The sequence below is a fragment of the Oncorhynchus masou genome, chromosome 8 (genome assembly GCF_036934945.1).
Source record: "Oncorhynchus masou masou isolate Uvic2021 chromosome 8, UVic_Omas_1.1, whole genome shotgun sequence".
NCBI lineage: Eukaryota > Metazoa > Chordata > Actinopteri > Salmoniformes > Salmonidae > Oncorhynchus > Oncorhynchus masou.
In genome coordinates this window covers 27,089,503-27,114,381 of record NC_088219.1, presented here as the reverse complement: position 1 = coordinate 27,114,381, position 24,879 = coordinate 27,089,503, and the positions used below count along the sequence as shown (strand labels likewise).

Below are 24,879 nucleotides of genomic sequence, written 5' to 3'. Positions count from 1 at the left end.
CCGGCAGAATAGCCTCTAACCCAGACAGCTCTCTTTCTGTTTCAAATGCAAATACACATGTTCCCTTCCCTTCCTCTGTCCTCCTGACTTTAACAGTGTGGTTGTTGTCGTGTTGTGTTGTCTTTTGTAGGATGTCAAAGGCTGGTATTACCTACTGGGGGAAGAGCTGGGGAAGACCAAGCATCTGAGAGTGTCCTCACATTCCCAACTGCTCCAACAACACACCACCGGTCAGTGGACCATTTCGCCATTCTACATCTGTGTATGTGTGTTACAGTATGTGAGTTACAGTATATGTGTGTATGTGTGTTACAGTATGTGTGCATGTGTGTTACAGTATGTGTGTTACAGTATGTGTGTGTATGTGTGTTATAGTATGTGTGCATGTGTGTTACAGTATGTGTGTTACAGTATGTGTGTTACAGTATGTGTGTGTATGTGTGTTATAGTATGTGGTTTATAGTATGTGTGTATGTGTGTTACAGTATGTGTGTTACAGTATGTGTGTTACAGTATGTGTGTGTATGTGTGTTATAGTATGTGTGCATGTGTGTTACAGTATGTGTGTTACAGTATGTGTGTTACAGTATGTGTGTGTATGTGTGTTATAGTATGTGGTTTATAGTATGTGTGTATGTGTGTTACAGTATGTGTGTTACAGTATGTGTGTTACAGTATATGTGTGTATGTGTGTTACAGTATGTGTGTTACAGTATGTGTGTATGTGTGTTACAGTATGTGTGTTACAGTATGTGTGTATGTGTGTTACAGTGTGTGTGTAGCGTGTAGATGAGTGTTTAAATATATCATTGTAGCTATATCCATGGGAGCTGAGATGAGTGCATACAGATGTATATGTTGTGTCTGTGTATGTGTGTTACGTGTTTGTGTGTGTGTGTGTGTGTGTGTGTGTGTGTGTGTGTGTGTGTGTGTGTGTGTGTGTGTGTGTGTGTGTGTGTGTGTGTGTGTGTGTGTGTGTGTGAGTGCAGACTGTGCCGGGCTTGTGGCTGGGAATATCTGAAGGGGTTTATTATTCTGGGTCGGGAGGTTGGGTGATGGGGGTGGGGGGGAAATCGAGATTAAGGGAGTGAGGGATTGGGAGAGCAAAAGAGGGGGGGGGAGGGGGAGGAGAGGGAAGAGGGGGCTGGAAAAGCGCTCAGCGTCAGAGTGGTTGGAAAGAGCTGTGTGATCATACTGCGTGCTGCAGTGAAACTGTAGAGCTGAATACACACTGCTGTTTAATTTCATTCTTTCCTCCACACTGTCCATCTTTCTTGTTTTCTGTGGAGAAGAGTGACTATTCCCTCTCTCTCACCTGCCTATGCTCTCTCACATTGTTGCTGGTGGACTATAGAGGAGTTATGCCTTTGAGTGCCTGCCCCCTGAGCAGCTTGGAGTAGGTGAGTGTCGTCTCTGTGCACTCAGGAGTACAGTATAGTATAGTGTTGTTAATGTATTGTTATCAGGCTGTTTGTCTTGTTTGATATATAGAAAGAAAGGGTTTTAGTGTTTATTCTCTCTCTCTGTCCCTCTTTTTTGTCTCTTCGCTCTGTCTCCCTTCTCTCTCTCTTTCACTCTGTCTCCCTCTCTCTCTCTCTTTCACTCTCTCTCTCTCTTTCAGTCTCTCTCTCTCTCTCTCTCTCTCTCTCTCTCTCTCTCTCCCGCTCGCTCTCTTTCTCTCTCTTGCTCTCTCGCTCTCTCGCTCTCTCGCTCTCTCTCTCTCTCTCTCACTCTCTTGCTCTCTCGCTCTCTCATGTATAATTCATATTTGCTTGTCAAACTCTCAGATTGAGATTGATCCAATGAAATAGTAACCACTCTCATTTGCCATGCTTGACTGGGCTCAGATTGTCTCATGCAATAATGGCTGTCTGATAAGAACTGGGGCAGTTGTCACTTCAGACTGTTAGTGCTCGTTAGAAAGTCCTTGTGTCCTGACAATGGGATGTGGCTGCTTGGACCCACGCCCATGGGTGAGATGGGAAAAAATGATTCCTTCAGTCTGAAGCTGATGGAATGACATTAATCTAAAAGCTACAATGTTAGAGTAAGGATAGGCCACAAAGCCCATCACTAAGCCAGATGATGAGACATGACGGTAAGAGCCACGCTCAGCGTTCTATAAAGGCCTGTGTTATGATATATTCTTTATTTACCCACATTGAATTAATCAGATAAGATATGAAATGCATCTGTGGACCAGACAAACATGCTCCTCAATTCCTAAATCAACACTTCTGTCAGCATGGCTCTGAATGTTTCCTCCATATTGAAGGATGTGTTGTCTGACCCATTGCCATCTTATCTTATCATATCAATATATATGAGCACATAGTGTGTGTGTGTGTGTGTGTGTGTGTGTGCGTGCGTGCGTGAGTGTGTGTGTGTATTGTGTGTGAACTGACTCTTCATATCAAAGCCTGTCGGCGTTTTATCTATGTGTGTGTGTATGTGTGTGTGCGTGCATGTATGTATCCTACATCAGTGCTGATTCGCTACTGTGTTGTAATGCTGATGGCATCTGGCTGAATGTAGGGCAACTACACTCTATTATAACCAGACACATGGACATGGGATTGAGCAAATCCAATTCATTAGGTCTGTATCTATTGTAGCCTGTCCCTCTAAATCTTTCATTATTTCACCCTCTTTTCTGTCCCACATTAACTCTATAATCCATGTCCTGTTCTTTTCTCTTTCTTTGTCAATCTCTTCATCTTTCTATCTCCCTTCTCTCTCACCCTCTCTCACCCTCTCTCACCCTCTCTCACCCCCTCTCACCCTCTCTCTCACTCATTAACCTCATTTGTTTTATCCACCCATTTTGCTGTCTCTTACACATCATTAGTTGTACACAAAATTAATAGAACACCTTTTAAAAAAATCCCACATTCAGTTTGACCTTTTAAACAGCGGGTGATTATTTGAAAAATGTGTTTTTGAAAACCAGAAAGGTGTACCCGTGTTGCACAGGGAGAGAATAGTAATGTTCACCATTCTGTGGTTAATGAACATAAAGCAGGAAGTGGAGCAGGTTTGTGGGACACGTCTGGTTTGACAGAGCACTGGTCTCAGTGTTGCCCTATGCAGTGGTGTAGTGTCGGTTAGTGTGCCATGTAACCTTGCCTGATCTCCTTGACCCAGGACCCATGTTAGAGCAAAGGCCCAGGGGCCATCACAGCCGTCTCAATATGGCAGTGTCATCCGCCAGCACTGCTCATTTTCCCGTTACGCTATTGGTGAGCATTAGCCTACTCAAATAGGGTAGAATAGAACCACGTCTTGTCTGTACAGTAGCTTTACACACACAGCGCCGTCTAGGCACGCAAACCAACAAAGACAGGAGCCTCTGTCCACCCAATGAGCAATATGGAAATTGAGATGAAATTTACATCATCTTTTCTCTATTCTATATACGTTACATAAGGAAGAGAACTGAACTGCCATGCCTTATCAGCAGACTAAAAGCACATTTTCTGGGAGAAAATGGGAGACGACAAAAGAGCACGTTGAATGAAGGCTCTGGATGTTAATCTTGCGTTGCTGTTAGATAACTGTCCAAGCTGCTCATATCACTTTGAGAGCTGAGAAAAAAAAATGAGTGCTTTATTTAATCAAACCTGCAGTGCAGTACAGTTGCCTGTAAAGCCTTCCTCATTTACTGGCGTCAAAACAAATGAAGGAATGGCTTCGGTAGGGGCAGAAACAGCAGATGGTCTTTATAGGTGGAGCCTTCTTCTTCAGAGAAGGATTAGACATGTTTATGCACAGTGATATTACATGAGCAACGATGGATTGAACATTTTAGAGGTAGAAAAAAAGCTCAGACAGAAAGAGAAAGAGGGAGATAGAGATCGAGAGAATGGGGCGGCGAGAGACGCATGGTTGGCATCACTTAGGTCTGCAATTTTAGACAATGTTTATGTTCGTTTAGTTTGTCTTATACCTTAAAATAAGGCCATACTATTTATGATTTTTTTTGCCATACCAAGACCGATTAAGAGACACACACAGAGAGAGAGAAATGCACAGAAAGAGAGAGCGTAGTGAGCGGGAGAGAGAGAGAGGTGAACGTTAAGGACTGAAAAAGATGAAGGGAAACATGTTGTTTCTGACCCCAGTGTGTCAATCCCACAGCTCTGATGGCTGTGAGGAATACAGAGACACAACACGCACTTTTAACTCAACCATAATTCTGTCAAATGTCCAGTCAGTGACCCAGTAGGGCTCCGGAAGACATCACAGTGGAAGGTTTCAGACATTTCAACTGTGATTGTGAGTTGCATGACTAAATGACTAAATGCATGAGTTGCATGACTAAATGATAGGCCGCTGATCAGGCTTGTAATTGGACAGCTGTGACTTTTTTTCTTTTTTTTTGTGTGTGAAGTTGAGCCAGGATTATCTGAGAGAGCTTGTGTGACCTCTGACACTGCTGTCATGTATGTGTCTTTGGGAATTAATACTGATAGGAATATTTAAATAAATAATTAGACTACCTGAGAGAAGCAGAGGTATGTGAATACCTGCACTAATGTAACACAAACGTTTAAAACTGTAATCCAAATATAAGACCAAATGCACTGCAGATGATGCCCGTTTTCTTCCTACAGAGTCATACTGCCAGCCTCTGTTAACCATCTCTTTTTACCACATTCCCCTGCTTTGAATTCATGTCATTGCTATTACAGCCACACAATAGGCTCATAGCATCAGTATTGTGTCTCTGCTGCACTGTGATTGGACTACAGACACAGTGCTGCCGAATCTCCCTCCCAATCCAGCATGCTCTGCTCTGAGTTTTTGGCGCGCAGAGTCGGGCGGTAACTGATTACATTTAAATAAATATATATATTTCACCTTTATTTAACCAGGTATGCTGTAATCAGTTACGTTACGAGCAAAAATATTGTAATAAGATCACCAAATGCATTTGATGGATCCTTTGTGTCTTCTTCTATTGCATCTTAAGGGGAAAGTGTAATCCAAAAGTAAATGAAAGTAATCAGATTCCTATTTGCTAATCCCAAAATTATGTTACTGACTACAATTTTGGGCAGGTGACTAGAAACTGCAACGGATTACATTGAGAAAGTAACATACTCAACCCTGGTGGTGCGGCACATGAAAGCTCTTCCCTTCCCTTCCGCATGAGTGCACATCAACATGGGCCAGACTGTTAGCATAATTGGCCAGGGTACCAGCCTTGCATTTAAAAGGCTAATTTAAGCACTTCTCGGGGAGTGAGAGAGATCGATCACATCACCTTTTGGTCTGCTGAACACATTCTATTGCAGATGTTTTCAACATCTTCTCCAATGGGTTAGACAGCAGGGCTAGGTAATGTACACCACCTGAGCTCCCACCCACAATCTCCTACATACACTTTGAAGGTGGTGGATGTACAGTATAGGGGAGAATGTACTATTCTGGTTTTGGGTGCATGTATGTGTAGAGGAAGGTCTGTTTAAGTGTGTTAGTGTCTGTCAGAGTTAATATGTCTGTGTGTGTCTTTTATAATGGGTATTTAACCATGTCTGTGTATTTAACCATGTCTGTGTATTTAACCATGTCTGTGTATTTAACCATGTCTAGTGTATTTAACCATGTCTGTGTATTTAACCATGTCTAGTGTATTTAACCATGTCTGTGTATTTAACCATGTCTAGTGTATTTAACCATGTCTAGTGTATTTAACCATGTCTAGTGTATTTAACCATGTCTGTGTATTTAACAATGTCTAGTGTATTTAACCATGTCTAGTGTATTTAACCATGTCTGTGTATTTAACCATGTCTGTGTATTTAACCATGTCTATGTATTTAACCATGTCTATGTATTTAACCATGTCTGTGTATTTAACCATGTCTGTGTATTAGGATAGGATAAGTAATCCTTCTCACCACCCCCCCCCCCCCCTTAATGATTTAGATGCACTATTGTAAAGTGGCTGTTCCACTGGATGTCAGAAGGTGAATTCACCAATTTGTAAGTCGCTCTGGATAAGAGCGTCTGCTAAATGACTTAAATGTAATGTAAATGTTAACCATGTCGAGTGTATTTAACCATGTCTGTGTATTTAACCATGTCAAGTGTATTTAACCATGTCTGTGTATTTAACCATGTCTGTGTATTTAACCATGTCAAGTGTATTTAACCATGTCTGTGTATTTAACCATGTCTGTGTATTTAACCATGTCTAGTGTATTTAATCATGTCTATGTATTTAACCATGTCTAGTGTATTTAACCATGTCTAGTGTATTTAACCATGTCTGTGTATTTAACCATGTCTAGTGTATTTAACCATGTCTGTGTATTTAACCATGTCTATGTATTTAACCATGTCTATGGATTTAACCATGTCGAGTGTATTTAACCATGTCTGTGTATTTAACCATGTCTAGTGTATTTAACCATGTCTATGTATTTAACCATGTCGAGTGTATTTAACCATGTCTGTGTATTTAACCATGTCTATGTATTTAACCATGTCTATGTATTTAACCATGTCGAGTGTATTTAACCATGTCTGTGTATTTAACCATGTCTAGTGTATTTAACCATGTCTATGTATTTAACCATGTCTGTGTATTTAACCATGTCTAGTGTATTTAACCATGTCTGTGTATTTAACCATGTCTAGTGTATTTAACCATGTCTGTGTATTTAACCATGTCTAGTGTATTTAACCATGTCTGTGTATTTAACCATGTCTATGTATTTAACCATGTCAGTGTATTTAACCATGTCTGTGTATTTAACCATGTCTAGTGTATTTAACCATGTCTAGTGTATTTAACCATGTCTGTGTATTTAACCATGTCTAGTGTATTTAACCATGTCTGTGTATTTAACCATGTCTGTGTATTTAACCATGTCTAGTGTATTTAACCATGTCTAGTGTATTTAACCATGTCTGTGCATTTAACCATGTCTAGTGTATTTAACCATGTCAGTGTATTTAACCATGTCTGTGTATTTAACCATGTCTGTGTATTTAACCATGTCTAGTGTATTTAACCATGTCTGTGTATTTAACCATGTCTGTGTATTTAACCATGTCTAGTGTATTTAACCATGTCTGTGTATTTAACCATGTCTAGTGTATTTCCCTCAGACGTTGGTAGGTCAGATGCTCTCCACATGTGCCCATACAGCAGAGTGTGGAGGAAAGTGTGTCATCTGTATGCAGTGAGTAGACACGTAATCAGGCATGCACACACACTCTCCTCCCCTGAAGTGCTGAAACATTTACACACCAACCCAACCCACTTCACTACAGTCAGTTGCGTCTGGCATTGTGAACACGAGAGGAATGACAAAGATGAATCTGAATTTTGATGTGGCAATCCATCATAGATCACAATCAACACCAGAGTGTGAATTATACCGTGACATTCGGGGGGGGGGGGGGTGTATTTTCTTTCACAGGACTTCCTATTTGTGATTTTTTATGGGCCTAATAGTGAGAAGACATGTATTTTAATGGTAAACATGTGTTACCTTTTAATGTGGCATGAACACAACCAGTCCTGATGTTTTCATCTGATTGTCAAACAAATCACTTCGTTGCCACGCCAACATAATTCAAGCATTCAAACACTGTGCACCTACACTCTTGTATCCTGAATTCATTGATGCATCTTGCTGACAAATGGACCTTTTTTTGTAAAAAGAAAAGTCGGGACACCTGAAAGGGGGCTGAAACACGGGTCGCAAATACAGCTGTGTCTGTCCCGAGCTCATCAGAGCAGGAATCTGAGGGCCCAGTTGAAACGATGTTGAAAGTTTGCTAGCGGGCTGGATTCAGATGATAATGTTGAAAGTTTGCTAGCGGGCTGGACTCAGATGATAATGTTGAAAGTTTGCTAGCGGGCTGGACTCAGATGATAATGTTGAAAGTTTGCTAGCGGGCTGGACTCAGATGATAATGTTGAAAGTTTGCTAGCGGGCTGGACTCAGATGATAATTTTGAAAGTTTGCTAGCGGGCTGGACTCAGATGATAATGTTGAGAGTTTGATATTGGGCTGGACCCAGTTGATAATGTTGAAAGTTTGATAGTGGGCTGGACTCAGATGATGATGTTGAGAGTTTGATATTGGGTTGGACCCAGTTGATAATGTTGAAAGTTTGATAGTGGGCTGGACTCAGATGATAATGTTGAGAGTTTGATAGTGGGCTGGACCCAGTTGATAATGTTGAAAGTTTGCTAGTGGGCTGGACCCAGTTGATAATGTTAAAAGTTTGCTAGCGAAAGCTTAAGACAGAGGGAGACAGGTGGACTAGAGAGATGAATTTGATTGAAAGAACCTGAACCAACTGTCACTGGTTTAAACCATGACAGAGAGGCGGGGGTGTTAGTTTAATTTGGAATAATCTTTTATTTTAATATTTACCACTGTAGCAGTACACAATTACATTTTAAACAAATAGGAGAAAGGTTACATTAGAGACCCCCCCCACCAAGGTTTAGAATTTATAAAACGCTTACCTTGTACCTATGTTTGTCCACTGTGTTTGTCCTCTGTGTTTGTCCTCTTTGTTTGCTGAAATCCATACTTTTTTCAATTAACATTAATCAAATACAACCACCACCAACTGTTTTCTTGTTGAAATTCAATTGGCACATGCACATTTGCACTGAGTTGCCGTCTTTGAGCAACAGAATTGAGCAGCAGAGTAGGGCGGGGCGGCAGAGTAGCCTAGTGGTTAGAGAGTTGGACTAGTAACCGGAAGGTTGCAAGTTCAAACCCCTGGGCTGACAAGGTACAAACCAGTCGTTCTGCCCCTGAACAGGCAGTTAACCCACTGTTCCTAAGCTGTCATTGAAAATAAGAATTTTTTCTTAACTGACTTGCCTAGTTAAATAAAGGTAAAAAAAATAATAGAAAAAACAGTCACTTGATTAACATTTGTTGTAAAAGTGTGGATTTCAGCAAAAAAAAGAAAGTCATGCAACGACAGAGGACAAACATGGGTACAAGGTACAATATCATTTGTTTGTGCATCAGCAGTTTTTCTCAGTTTTTCATATTGGTAAATTAGTATTAGTCTAAACTTGTAGTAATCATGGTCTAATTACCAACCGGGGGCCCCCCATTGATTTTTTTCAGTCACTCTCACTCATATTTTTTGTGGCCCCCCACATAGGGGCCCCCACATTACATTTGATATTTCACACTTTTATCATTCAATGTCTACTGAAACACGAGACCTTTCTACTGCATATTATTCGATTGTTTTGTTGCTGGCCTTTAACAGATGCCTTTTAATCTGCAGATTAGATATTTATATGAAATTATAGTAAATGTCAAGCATCAATAATATCTCCCCTGTGTCACATAGAGCTACCATGTCCTCACATTTCAAAGGTGTTACCGCAAATGAGTTCACCCCCCTGCTGTGAGAAGACTGTGTTTGTTTATTTGTGCGTGTGTGCGTGCATGTGGTTGTGTGCGTGTGTGCGGGTGTGTGTGTGCAAGAGAGGTCCAGTGATAGAGAGTGAGAGAGACTGTGTATATGACTCAGGTTTGCAGTGATGCGTATCTGACTAAAGGGAAACACAAGCCTCAGGCTACTGTCCAGTTGATCCAAAGTGAAATTTCCCATCCTAATAGGTCACTTCCTCTCCTCTGTCCTCTCTTCTGTCCACTTCCTGCCCTGCTGAACTATAAAATACACAAAACTCAACCCATTGTTTTGTTTCTCCAACCATCATCATGTAGGCTCATAATTTATCCTCTCATATGTATCTATATGAAAACTTCCTTAAATATGTTGTTCTTTTTGTTTTGTTTTTGTATACTAAAAACCCTAAGCTTATATCTGTAAACTGACTGTTAGACCTGGAACCAACTGGGCTCATCAGGGAGAATCGGAGATCTGTCAGATTCTATGGAGTCTTTCTGGGGCTCGCCAATGGCTAAACTCCTGTTGGTGATGATGTCATGTTCATGGGCCATGTCACCAAGGGAGTGAGACACCGAACCCAAGACAGCTCGATTAGTCTCTGTCACTTTTCCAGTCCCTCCCTCTTTATCTCCCTGATCTGTCTCATTTGTCTGTCTCTCTTCATCACTTCCACATCTGTTTTCACCTGTGTCACATTTTCTCACTTGTTTTCAGCTGTCCCTTTTCACAATATAATGTTGAGGCCTGTATACGGTTTTTTATTGGTTGCCTATCATAGTGTCATGGTAGTGCCATCTTACAATATCTATAATATCACCGTACAGTACAGTATGTAAAACCGAAACATGCCAATCACAAAATCTGCAGTCCGCCCGGTCACCCTAAATGTCCCCGTCACGTTGCGTCACCCCGTGTAGCATGATGAGTCAGTCACCCTCAGTTTGGTGGGCAGAAAACCTGCCGGTCTGTCTCTGTCGTTTATTTGTGCGTCTGCTGCGTTATGTTCATCTATCTGTTTGCTCTGTGGGTGTCATCATCTTTGAGTTGCTTTCAGCTCCCCAGCTTTTGCTTCAGAGTGGACCGTTTTTTTGTGCAGTCAACCCAACCATAAACAAATTGCATTTCATCTTTTCTTCTCTGCCGTATAGCTGTGTCTTTGGGCTCCAGGGGAAATACTGTTTCTCGGCGTTTGCCTGCATGTTTTCATGTCCTATTTTCCCTTGATTTACCCAGTATGCAGGGTTCACCCGTCACATCCTGGTAATTAGACCTCTTGACAGGTAACGTGTGAGTAAGCATCTGAAGGGTTACTTTATTCAAGGCACTGGTGGTTAATGTGTTTTCTTTCTCTCTCTCTCTCTCTCTCTCTCTCTCTCTCTCTCTCTCTCTCTCTCTCTCTCTCTCTCTCTCTCTCTGTCTCTCTCTCTCTCTCTCTCTCTCTCTCTCCCCTGTCTCTTTTTCTCTCTGTCTCTGTCTCTCTCTCTCTCCCTCTCTGTCTCCCTCTCTCTCAGTCCCCTCCTCTCTCTCTCTCTCTGTCTGTCTCTTTCCCTCTCTCTCTGTCTCCCTCTCTCTCTCTCTGTCTCTCTCTGCCCCTCTCTCTCTCTCTCTCTCTCTCTCTCTCTCTCTCGCTCTCTCTCTCTCTCTGTCTCTCTCTCTCTCTGTCTCTCTCTCTCTCTCTCTCTCTCTCTCTCTCTCTCTCTCTCTCTCTCTCCCCTGTCTCTTTTTTCTCTCTGTCTCTGTCTCTCTCTCTCTCCCTCTCTGTCTCCCTCTCTGTCTCCCTCTCTCTCAGTCCCCTCCTCTCTCTCTCTCTCTGTCTGTCTCTCTCTCTCTCTGTCTCCCTCTCTCTCTCTCTGTCTCTCTCTGCCCCCCCCTCTCTCTCTCTCTCTGTCTCTCTCTCTCTGTCTCTCTCTCTCTCCCTCTGTCTCCCTCTCTCTCTGTCTCTCTCTCTGTCTCTCTCTCTGTCTCTCTCTCTCTGTCTCTCTTTCTCTCTCTGGTGCAGCCTCTGCTCTGACCACTTTCACCAGAGGTGATGGGGAGGAAGAGACATCTGTGACAATGTGTCCTTTTCAAAGCGTCACTCAACCAGATGTAGCTTGCCCTAAGAGGGACACAAGAGTGTACCTTCAATATGCATAAGCTCCTCTCCCCAATGCTCCAATTCACAGCAACATTTTAAAACGGCCTCACACAGGGTCAGCGATAGAGCGAGAGAGAGAGGGGGAGTGTGTGTGCATGTGTTCAGTTTAATCTTGTTTAGTCCTCAGAATGTTTTTAATTTGATTCAAACATCATTTCTCACACTCAGCTCATATTAGCACCTATGGGTCAGCCAATACAGTATGTATATATGTAATTTATTTCGAGCCATGACACCTCATCAGACACATAATTGTATCAGTGTCACAGTGTTTTTAACACCCCCTCTCTCCCATTGACACCCAACCCACTCGGCACAGATGTAATTTCAACATCTAGTTATTATTTACATTTGGTTGAGTTCTTAACTAACGTGAATTCAATGTGAAATCAACATTGGATTGAGGTTAAAAGTTGGGTGAAAAAAATACTAAATTCCCCTACAATGATGACTTTTAGCAAATCCACTCAGTTTTCCATGTAGATTCAACGTCACTGCATTGATTTTTTGTTGTAGTTGAAATGACGTGGAAACAAATTGATGTCCTCACGCTTAAGGGGATTTAAAATTATATATATTTCACCTTTATTTAACCAGTTAGATCAGATAAGAATAAGTTATAATTTACAACTGCGACCTGACCAAAATAAAGTAAATGTTACGGTTTTCTTTCTCCTCTTCCTGAAGAGGAGGTGTAGCAGGGATCGGACCAAAATGCAGCATGGTTATTATGTTACATGTTTAATAAAAGATAAACACGAACAATACAAAACAATAAACGTAAAAACCTAACCAGTCTATTCTGGAGCAAACTAACACAGAGACAGGAACAATCACCCACGACACACTCAAAGAATATGGCTGCCTAAATATGGTTCCCAATCAGAGACAACGATAAACACCTGCCTCTGATTGAGAACCACTCCAGGCAGCCATAGACTATTCTAAACAACCCCACTAACCACAATCCCATGACTTACAAAAACCCCAAGACAAAACACACCACATAAATAACCTATGTCACACCCTGGCCTGCCCAAAATAATAAAGAAAACGCAAAATACTAAGACCAGGGTGTGACAGCAAAGCAGTTCGACACAAACAACAACTCAGAGTTACACATGAAATAAACAAACGTACAGTCAATAACACAATAGAAAAGTCTATATACAGTGTGTGCAAATATAGTAAGAGTAGGGAGGTAAGGCAATAAATAGGCCATAGTGGCAAAATAATTACAATTTAGCATTAAAACTGAAGTGATAGATGTGCAGATGATGATGTGCAAGTAGAGATACTGGGGTGCAAAAGAGCAAGAAAAATAAATAACCATATAGGGGGTGATATAACAGACGGCACTGTGATAGACTACATCCAATTTGCTGAGTAGAGTGTTGGAAGCTATTTTGTAAATTACATCACTCTCTCTCTCTCTCTCTCTCTCTCTCTCTCTCTCTCTGTCTCTCTCTCTCTCCGTCACTCTCTCTCTGTCTCTCTGTCTCTCTCTCTCTCTCCGTCTCTCTCTCTCTGTCTCTCTCTGTCTCTCTCTGTCTCCCTCTCTCTCTCTCTCTCTCTCTCTCTCTCTCTCTCTCTCTCTCACTCCTCCAGTATTCTCCCCCTCTCATCTATCCAGACACCTAGGTATTTGTAGTTGTTCACATATTCTAAGTCAGAACCATCCAGAGTAGTGATGCTAATCGGGCGGGCAGGTGCGGGCAGCAATCGGTTGAAGAGCATGCATTTAGTTTTACTAGCATTTTAGAGCAGTTGGAGGCTACAGAAGGAGAGTTGTATGGCATTGAAGCTTGTTTGGAGGTTTGTTAATACAGTGTCCAAAGAAGGGCCAGATGTAACGACTGTTGGTGGAAGAAGGTGAGGACCAAAGCGCAGCGTGGTACGTGTTCGTCATGTTTATTAAAAACTGAACACTAAAAATGCAAAACAACAAAGAGACAACCGAAACAGCTCCATCAGGTGCAACACACACTAAACAGAAAATAACTACCCACAAAATCCATGTGGGCAAGTATGGTTCTCAATCAGAGACGACTATAGACAGCTGTCCCTGATTGAGAACCACACCCGGCCAAACAACACAGAAATCAAAAACATAGAAAATGAACATAGAATGCCCACCCGAGTCACACCATGGCATAACCAAAATCGAGAATAAAAAGCCTCTCTATGGCCAGGGCGTGACACCAGATGTATACAGAATGGTGTCGTCTGCATAGAGGTGGATCAGAGAATCACCAGCAGTGTGACATCATTGATGTATACAGAGAAAAGAGTTGGCCCGAGAATTGAACCCTGTGGCACCCACATAGAGACTGCCAAAGGTCCGGACCACAGACCCTCCAATTTGACACACTGAACTCTGTCTGAGAAGTAGTTGGTTAACCAGGCGAGGCAGTCCTTTGAGAAACCAAGGCTATTGAGTCTGCCGATGAGAATGCGGTGATTGACAGTGTCAAAAGCCTTGGCCAGGTCGATGAAGATGACTGCACAGTACTGTCTTTTATCAATGGCGGTTATGATATCGTTTAGGACCTTGAGCGTGGCTGAGGTGCACCCATGACCAGCTCGGAAACCAGATTGCATAGCGGAGAAGGTACGGTGGGATTCGAAACGGTTGATGATCTGTTTGTTAACTTGGCTTTCGAAGACTTTAGAAGTCAGAGCAGGATGGATATAGGTCTGTAACAGTTTGGGTCTAGAGTGTCTCCAACTTTGAAGAGGGGGATGACCGCGGCAGCTTTCCAATCTTCAGGGATCTCAGACAATACAAAAGAGAGGTTGAACAGGCTAGTAATAGGGGTCGCAACAATTTTGGCGGATAATTTTAGAAAGAGAGGGTCCATATTGTCTAGCCCAGCTGATTTTTAGGGGTCCAGTTTTTGCAGCTCTTACAGAACATCAGCTATCTGGATTTGGGTGATGGAGAAGCGGGGGTTGGGGGGGGGGTGGCTTGGGCAAGTTGCTGCAGGGGGTGCAGAGCTGTTAGCCGGGTTAGGAGTAGCCAGGTGGAAAGCATGGCCAGCTGTAGAAAAATGCTTTTTGAAATTCTCGATTATCGTAGATTAGCCTCAGAGGAGGCTCAGAGGAGGTGTTCTTATTCATGGACTTTACAATGTCCCAAAACTTTTTGGAATTAGTGCTACAGGATGCAAATTTCTGTTTGAAAAAGCTAGCATTTGCTTTCCTATCTGACTGTGTATATTGGTTCCTGACTTCCCTGAAAAGTTGAATATCGTGGGGGCTATTCGATGCTAATGCAGTACGCCGCAGGATGTTTTTGTGCTGGTCAAGGGCAGTCAAGTCTGGAGTGAACCAAGGGCTATATCTGTTCTTTGTTCAACATTTTTTGAATGGGGAATGCTTACTTAAGATGGTGAGGAAAGCACTTTTAAAGATCTACCAGGTGTCCTCTACTGATGGGATGAGGACAATATCCCTCCAGGATACCCGGGCCAGGTCGATTAGAAAGGCCTGTTTGCGGAAGTGTTTTAGGGAGTGTTTCACAGTGATGAGGGGTGGTCGTTATTACTGAGATCCTGGTTGAAGACATCAGAGGTGTATTTAGAGGGCAAGTTGGTCAGGATGATATCTAGGAGGGCATTTAGCTTAGATTATAGGATGGCTGGGGTGTTAAGCATATCCCAGTTTAGGTCACCTAACAGTACGAACTCTGAAGATAGATGGGGGGCAATCAATTCACATATAGTATCCTGGGCACAGCTGTGGTCTGAGGGTGTTCTAAAGCAAGAGACAACAGTGAGAGACTTATTTCTGGAATGGTGGATTTTTAAAAGTAGAATCTTGAACTGTTTGGGCACAGACCTGGATCGTATAACAGAACTCTGCAGGCTATCTCTGCAGTAGATTGCAACTCCGCCCCCCTTGGCAGTTCTGTCTTGACAGAAAATGTTGTCGGGGATGGAAATTTCAGGATTTAGACATGGCTAGGACATCAGGGTTGACTGAGTGTGCTAATGCAGTGAATAAAACTTAGTGAGGAGGCTTCTGATGTTAACATGCATGAAACCAAGGCTTTTACAGTTACAGAAGTCAACAAATGAGAACGCCTGGGGAATAGGTGTAGTACTAGGGGCTACTGGGCCTGGGTTAACCTCTACGTCACCAGAGGAACAGAGGAGGAGTAGGATAAGGGTGCGGCTAAAGGCTATAAGATGTGGTCGTGTAGTGCGTTGGGAACAGAGAATAAAAGGAGCAGATTTCTGGGCGTGTTAGAATAGATTCAGGGCATAATGTACAGATAAGGGTATGGTAGGGTGTGAGTACAGTTGAGGTAAACCTAGGCGTAGAGTGACGATGAGAGAGGTTGCATCTCTGGAGGCACCAGTTAAGCCAGGTGAGGTCTCCGCATGTGCGGGACTGGGGACTCTACAGTGAAATTAAACAATAAGAACAAGGCATATTGACATTAGAGAGAGGCATAAAGCTATCACAGGTGTTGATCGGGAGAGCTAAGACAACAACGGGTAAATGGCAATGAATTGGCAGAGAGGGTCAGTTCGGTACACACAGGACCTGAGTTGGAAGCTGGGGCTGACAGATAAAAAACATGAGGTACCGTGTTAGTGAACAGTCTAGCAGGCATCAGCTGTGTAGCCGAGTGATCGTAGGGTCCAATGAGCAGCAATAGGTGATTAAGGGAGCCGTTCGGTAGTTATTGCTATGCTAGGCGAGCAGGAGACACGGCGTTCAGAAAGCTAGCGGGCCGGGGCTAGCAGATGGTCTTCGGCGACATCACACCGGAAAAGCCTGTTGAAGCCACATCAGACGATTACATCAGCAGACCAATTGTGATGGATTGGCGGGGCTCTGTGTCAACAATAAAGGGTCCTGGCCAATTGGAAAAAACGTTTTGTAGCCCAAGAGTTAGCTGGTGTACATTCGTCGGCTAGACGGGAGATGGGCCTAGCTCGAGGCTAGCTCAAGGCTAACTGGTTCTTGCTGTGGGACAGAGGCGTTAGCCAGTAATAGCCATTCGGTTACAGCTAGCTAGATGCGATGATCCGGTGTAATGGTCCAGAGCTTGGAATCCGGTGATGTGGTAGACAAAAGCAGTCCCATATGCTCTGGGTTGATATCGCGATGTGCAGACTGGCAGGTATTGACTGAGCTAAAGCTGGCGGGTGTCCGAGCTAAAGGTGAAGACTGCTAACAATGACTAGTAGCTAGTTAGCTGGCTAGCTTCTGATGGAGGTTCCAGTTATAAAGTATAAAAATAGCAGATCCGTACCACATTGGGTGAGGCGGGTGAGATTAAAATATATATGAAAAAAGCGATGAAACGGGACAAGACAAACACACGTCCAACTACTACGCCATCTTGATTTGTCAAACATGATCTTAAAAACGACTGTGAAAGAAGTGTGCTTGATGGAGAGAATGTTCCTTCATTCTCTCCATCAAGTGCTTATTTGTTTGTGGTGTGAAAGGAGGGCCAGGATGTCAAGAGAGTGAAGAGATCTTTCATGCTACTTGGGGAGAGAGATGTTTTATGGCTGGGCAGCTCTGTGGCAATGCTGACTAACGTTGGCCAATGGCCAACACTACTCTTTGTCCTCACACCTCTCTGTCTCTCTCTCTCTCTCTCTCTCTCTCGTTCTCTCTCTTGCTCTCTCTCCCTCTTTCTCTCACTCTCTCTCTTTCTCTCAATTCAACTCAAGGGGCATGGCAAACATATGTTAACATTGCCAAAGCAAGTGAAATGGATAAACAAAGTGAAATAAACAATAAAAGTGAATAGTAAATATTACACTCACACAAGTTCCAAAAGAATAAAGACATTTCAAATGTCATATTATGTCTATATACAGTGCTGTAGCTATGTGCAAATAGTTAAAGTACAAAGGGGAAAACAAATTAATATGAGTTGTATTTATAGTGGTGTTTGTTCTTCACTGGTTGCCCTTTTCTCGTGGCAACAGGTAACACATCTTGCTGCTGTGATTGCACACTGTGGTATTTCACCCAATAGATATGGGAGTTTATCAAAATTGGATTTGTTTTCGAATTCTTTGTGGTTCTGTGTAATTTGAGGGGAAAATGTGTCTTTAATATGGTCATACATTTGGCAGGAGGTCAGGAAGTGCAGCTCAGTTTCCACCTCATTTTGTGGGCAGTGAGCACATAGCCTATCTTCTCTTGAGAGCTAGTTTGCTCAGTTTTTTTGTTAATTCTTTCCAATATGTCAAGTAATTATCTTTTTGTTTTCTCATGATTTGTTTGGGTCTAATTGTTACTGTCCTGGGGCTCTGTGGTGTCTGTTTGTGAACAGAGCCTCAGGACCAGCTTGCTTAGGGAACTTCTACAGGTTCATCTACAGGTTCATCTCTCTTTAGGTGATGGCTTTGTTATGGAAGGTTTGGGAATCACTTCCTTTTAGGTGGTTGTAGAATTGAACGGCTCTTTTCTGGATTTTGGATTTTGATAATTAGTGGGTATCAACGAAAATTCTGCTCTGCATGCATTATTTGGTGTTTTTACGTTGTTCACTCTGTGTGATTAATGGTTATCCAAACAAAGGGCCGATGGGTGTGCAGGTTGGCTCTCTGGGGAGTTGGGATTAAAGTGACTGAACTCTCAGGCTCCTGTTTGAAGCTTGCCCCGTTACCCCGGCAACCTGCCTGCGGGATGGTAGAATGTGAACGAAGAAGCTGTAGGAGAACTAACTATGGCAGGCAGGACAGTGTGTGTGTGTGTGTGTGTGTGTGTGTGTGTGTGTGTGTGTGTGTGTGTGTGTGTGTGTGTGCTTCTGTGTTTTATTGATGTTTGTGTCTGTGCGTGTGCGTGTGTGTGTGTGTGCTTCTGTGTTTTATTGATGTTTGTGTCTGTGTGTGTGTGAATGCTAACACGATTATGAACTCCTCACGAGGCTAACGCAATGCTGGAGAGATGAAGGGGAGGGTGTTTCTATGGGGTGGATGAGTTTGAAATCAAATCTCACCATCTGCGTCAGGAATGAGAGGGAGAGAGAGATAGTGAAATATAGAGCAGAAAAGAGTTAGAATGGCAAAGAGCATAAGAATGTAAGAGAGAGTGTATCTGTATAGAGTGACAACAGGGAGATAGATACAGCTCAGTGTAAAAGGAGAGAGAGAGGGAGAGGTAGGGAGAGAGATTTGCAGCTATATGTATAGGGAGGGAGGGAGGGAGGGAGGGAGGGAGGGAGGGAGGGAGGGAGGGAGGGAGGGAGGGAGGGGAGCAGGCATCAGCATTGTGCGCCAGCTGAATGCTGCCTTTATGAGGAATGGTTAAAAGGACATTGAGGCTGGGGCGAGGCTGCTGTCACCATGGTAACCTCACAGGAGCCCTCGAAGGAGGGATAATGGAGTGAGAGGGAAGTTCCTTTTCTTTTTACCCCCTCCCTGCTTCCCTCCCTCTCTTGTGCTCTTCTGCTCTCTTGGCTAGTTGGACGCAGAGTTTCCCAGAGTTAGTAGTTCTGTTTGTGCCTTATTAGAGGGGTCCTAACTGATGCCCCTTTCTCAACACACACCAAGGCAGCTCAGGACAGGCTTAATCCATTGGCTTGTCACGTACAGAGAAGCGTTTGGGAGACTTTTTTTGTCAGCATCAAATTTGAGACATTATCTTGCATCTGCAATATATTGAGGATTTTTTTGGGCAGCACCTTGTTGAGAAGAAGAGGGAGTCCCCGAGTTGGTACCCTGAGGGTCCAGAGACAGAGAGGCTGAGATGTTCTCTAAATGCAGTGTCTCAGCCCGTGACTCTTTTGTCTTTCTTTCAGAGGCTGCGTTGTCAAACCATGGTGCTGCCCCCGAGACCACACGACCTGAGAATATGCAATGCTTAACGGTGAGGAAATCTTTTGGAACTTCCTCCGTATGTGTCTTCTGCCTGTATGTACTGTATGTCTGGGTATCTGTGTGAGACATGGAGCTGTGGTGAAAGGAGTGTGTTTGTGTGTGTGTGTGTGTGTGTGTCTGTGTGTGTGTGTGTGTGTGGACGTGTTTAACTACACGTGTTGGGACCAGAAGTCACGTCTGCATATCAGAAACATCCAGTGCTGTTTATTTGATTCACTGGCTACACCGGAATTTGATGCTGGTACTGGTTGCACACAAACATTTCAAGTTGCAAATCCCTATCAACTTCTCCTCATTCCGTTGCTTAAAATGTTTACTGTTGGATCACAACCCTGGTTCGGCAACAAACAGTTTTAGTGTGGATTTGGAAGTGGGGCTATGACGAGCTGAAAGCTAACACTGAGGAACAGGAAGTCTCTGTAATGCAACTCTATATTAAATGCTTTTACATCAGTTTTTGAATGTTCTTTTCCCTCCCTCCATCTCTCTCCCATTTCTCTACCCCTCCCTCTCCCCCTCTATTCCCCTCTCTCTCATCTCTTGATGCCTGATTGAGGAGTCTTTGTGGTGTGTTCTCCTTGGACCAAGTTTAAAGAAGGGCAAAGCACTTTCACAGGCTGAATGAGGAACCGTTGGACTTTCTGCTTTTCAAGGCTTTTCTGGGCTTTTCCGTAACTTGTCTGTTGAGAGATTGAGAGAGAGAGATAAGAACGAACTGTCGGAAGATCCCACACTCCAAAAAGGAGCCGCTCCGTTCGTCTTGTCTGGCTCAAAGACAACGTTACAAACGCTCGCCTCTCTCTCCCTCTAATCCATCTTTCTGCTTGTTTATAGCGGAATAGAAGGATAGAAAATGAAGAGAAAGAGCTCTCACATGTTTTTGTGTGCGATAGAAGGGTAACCTTCCCCCCCTTTAAAAGGAGAACAGGAAAAAGTCCTCCTAAACGCCCAGTAGTGGGGATGTAAGGAGGTGAATGGTCTTTTCTGACAGTCTGTTAGCATTGTGGAGACAGTGCACTGTGGGTTCCTCTTTGGCCTCTCTCTTTCTCTGTCTCTATTAACCTCGAGTGAGCCAGCCACTAAAGGATACATAGAACGGAGACATGTTGGAAATTAGTCGCTCTGGGTTACATTTGCCAGTTTTCTGGCCGACATTAATTGATTTTTCCTACACAGAGCAATCCCAGATAGCACATAACGTTCTGAGAACCATTTATTGATATTTAATTACTTTAACAGAATGTTTACATTACATTTGACATTTTAGTAATTTAGCGGATGCTCTTATCCAGAGCAACTTACAGAAGCAATTAGGGCAAGGTGCCTTGCTCAAGGGCACATTGGTCAACGTGTTTGCATGATTAATGGCTTAGGAAATTAATTTCCATGTGTCCTATCTGTGCTTGCAGTTTAAAAAAGTTAACTCAAAATAAGCTAGCATTGCTATTAAAAGTCTTATTGAAATATTCAATGAAAGTTGCTTTTAACCTTTATTTAACTAGGCAAGTCAGATAAGAACAAATTCTTATTTATAATGACGACATTTAAAGAAAGTTATTGATAAACCTCCAAATAACCTATCATTTCTGTTCTCAGAGCGTTAATAAAACATCCCAGGAAAACCTTCAAGGAAATAAACATTCCCAGAACTGACAAAATGTTCACTTCTGTTCTCAGAACGTTTAAAAAATGTTTTGTTTTACCTGTCAGGAAAAGTATGGCTTCGTTCCCACCATCAACGTCAAACCAAAAACATACGTTCCCACAACTTCCAAGGAACTAAATATGCTAGTTGGGATTTTGTTCTTATTTTTCATTGATTTCATAGCCCCGCTGTTCCCAGCTCTCACGCTGTAGTTAATCAAAAACAAAAATATGAGGGTGTTTTGATAACTGGAAAGGGGTTTGCCAGAGTAGCACATTCACAAACCTGAATTTCCAGGAAAAGGAGAGGAAATATAAAATAACATAACATAACAAACATGATTTGTGTGCAAATGAATTACTTAAAAATTATACAATGTGATTTCTGGATTTTTGTTTTAGATTCCATCTTTCACAGTTGATGTGTACCTATGATACAAATTACAGACCTCTACATACTTTGTAAGTAGGAAAACCTGTGTAGTGTATCAGTGTATCAAATACTTGTTCTCCCCACTGTACATAGAACATGGTTGCCATGTGCTTAGAATGTAAGATAGTCATGTTTGAAACAAATTTAATGGGAAAATTGCAAGAACATTTCTGTGTATCAGTTGTCAGGATGGTCCTAAAGAAATATGTTTTCATTACACCTTGTTACTGTGGCCAAGGTGAACTACTGAGCTATTCACATCTCTTTGTCTGTTGGCAAGGGACACACACTGCTGTTAACATATAGTGTTTTCACCTTACATAGCTTGCAATTACATTGGGCATGCTCATTTATACAGTAACTATTATTCAACATGTCCTCATCTGGGATTTGGTGTACAGTACTCCAATCTCTCCACTGCGCCACCTTATCCATGATAATTGTTGGTTAATCTGTTTATTCTCATCACTGATTTAGTTGCCCTATTTCAGCAATTTAGGGGTGTATATGTATAGCATATTGAGCAGTTTTCATGACACTCCTGAATCACTATGATGAATAAAATAATATATTGAGTGTACTTTTAACAGAGCTGAGATTTACTTCAAAGTGCATTCACCCTATTGCTTACAAGTTGTTTAATCTACGGGTGAAGTCGGAAGTTTACATACACCTTAGCCAAATACATTTAAACTCAGGTTTTCAAAATTCCTGACATTCAAACCTGGTACAAAATGTGTTGTCTTAGGTCAGTTAGGATCACCACTTTATTTTAAGAATGTGAAATGTCAGAATAATAGTAGAGAGAATTATTTATTTAAGCTTTTATTTCTTTCATCACATTCCCAGTGGGTCAGAAGTTTACTCAATTAGTATTTGGTAGCATTACCTTTAAATAGTTTAACTTGGGTCAAATGTTTCGTGTAGCCTTCCATAAGCTTCCCACAATAAGTTGGGTGAATTTTGGCCCATTCCTCCTGACAGAGCTGGTGTAACTGAGTCAGGTTTGTAGGCCTCCTTGCTCGCACACGCAATTTCAGTTCTGCCCAACATTTTCTATAGGGCAGGGCTTTGTGATGTCCACTCCAATACCTTGACTTTGTTGTCCTTAAGCCATTTTGCCACAACTTTGGAAGTGTGCTTGGGGTCATTGTCCATTTGGAAGACCCATTTGCGACCAAGCTTTAACTTCCTGACTGATGTCTTGAGATGTTGCTTCAATATATCCACATAAGTGTCCTGCCTCATGATGCCATATGTTTTGTGAAGTGCACCAGTCCCTTCTGCAGCAAAGCACCCCCACAACATGATGCTGCCACCCCCGTGCTTCACGGTTGGGATGGTGTTCTTCGGCTTGCAAGCCTCCCCCTTTTTCCTCCAAACATAACGATGGTCATTATGGCCAAGCAGTTCTATTTTTGTTTCATCAGACCAGAGGACATTTCTCCAAAAAGTATGATCTTTGTCCCCATGTGCAGTTGCAAACCGTAGTCTGGCATTTGTATGGTGGTTTTGGCTTCTTCCTTGCTGAGCGGTCTTTCAGGTTATGTCAATATAGGACTCGTTTTATATGTGCCTATGGAGAAGGGGGTAGGGTTCCTTCTGGACAGGGCCTAACTATTCTATTAAGCACATGCCCTAAAGATAGCCCTTTTTGTGACAGTGGTTAAGGCCTTCAACATTGTTGCTAGTGGCCTGTGTTGGAGGCCTGCTAGGGGAATACCCCTACTGTCACATTTCTAGCTATATACAATATGTTCATGTTATTATTTGGCAACAGTTTCAACACACCTAGCTGATCTAATTAAAATGCGCTTGTCAGTAGCTAAGTTTCCATCCAATTGGCGACACATTTTCTTGCAAATATTCTGAAACCGGCATAAAAACAATATGCGCATTTCCCCACCAGAAATGTGTTTCCGTCAAATGGACTTGTTGTGGATAAAAGGCTGTGCGTGATGTCATAGTGCACATAAAAATAACTTTTGCGGTTTAATTACCATGTACCGAATAAAAAACTAAGACCCTGGATACTTATTGGAAAGGAGCATCAAGCTCATCACCGTGCACATTCAGCACCCTGTGAAGTTCATCACAACTTATTTCCTCTGTAGCCCATCAACTGCATGCGTTCCCGAGTCATAGCGGGAGGACCACACAACATCCTGGTGTGACTCCTGGTTAGTGACACATGTTTGTGGTATATGTGGTGTAGATGTCAAAAAGACCATAGATTTCTCTTTGAGATGCTCAGCCATATAGAATGAATACATTTCGGGTCATTTATGAGGTAGTGGAAATGTCATAATTCATGCTCAAGGGGGAACTCCTGAAGATTCCCGTCTTTCAATGAGAAACTCATTTTAATTATATCAGATAGGTGTGTTGCAACTGCTGCCAAATAATTACATGAACGTATTTTGCTAAGAATGTGAGAGTAGGGGGATTCCCCTAGCGTTTCCCAAGCACGCTGGTTCAAATGATCAAAGCTTGTTGAATATGTAAATTGGAACCAGTATGTTAAAAGCACTGTGTGTGTGAGTATCCCTTGCCAACAGACAAAGAGCTACAAATGGATCAGTGGTCCATCAATCAGGGTCTTGATCGGCTGGACACCAGTAATAATGTAATAATGTGTAATGAAACCATAACTTTTTGGGGGAGAATGTTTCTTTGGTTTAATCAGGTGATGTCCTGACAACTGCTACACAGAAATGTTCTTGCAAAGCTCCCATGAAATGTGTCTAGAACATTGATATCTTAAGTTCTGAGAACATGTTAAGCACGTTCTGGGTACCTTATTTTTGACATTAAGGGAATGGTCTCTTGGAAACATTCCTTTCACATCATGGCAACATTCCTATGAAAACGATAGCTAATGACATAATGAGACTCTTAGGGGAACGTTCTCTAAAGTTGTAGGAACATGTGCTGTTAGCTGGGAGGCAGCAGAAACACCATAACAATAAGATAATATACACTTTATGTGCAAAGGTATGTGGACAACCCTTCAAATGAGTGGATTTAGCTATTTCAGCAACACCCGTTGCTGACAGGTGAATAAAATCGAGCACACAGCCATGCAATCTCCATAAATAAACGTTGGCAGTAGCAGAATGGTCTTACTGAAGTGCTCAGTGACATTCAATGTGGTAGCGTCATAGGATGCCACCTTTCCAACAAGTCAGTTCATCAGATTTCTGCTCTGCTAGAGCTGCCCCAGTCAACTGTAAGTGCTGTTATTATGAAGTGGAAACTTCAAGGAGCAACAACGGCTTAGCCGTGAAGTGGTAGGCCACACAAGCTCACAGAACGAGACCGCCGAGTGCTGAAGTGCGTAGCCCATAAAAATCGCCTGTCCTCAGTTGCAACACTCACTACTGAGTTCCAAACTG

General features: G+C 42.5%; 1 protein-coding gene across 1 annotated transcript in view; it reads left to right on the top strand.

The window, feature by feature from the left end:
• Nucleotides 1-24,879, top strand: part of LOC135544454 (regulator of G-protein signaling 3-like) — a 208,560-nt gene that overhangs the window by 13,143 nt on the left and 170,538 nt on the right. Inside the window, 2 exon segments of the mRNA XM_064972068.1 lie at nt 131-230; nt 19,329-19,396. Coding sequence (XP_064828140.1) covers nt 131-230; nt 19,329-19,396 — 168 coding nt within the window.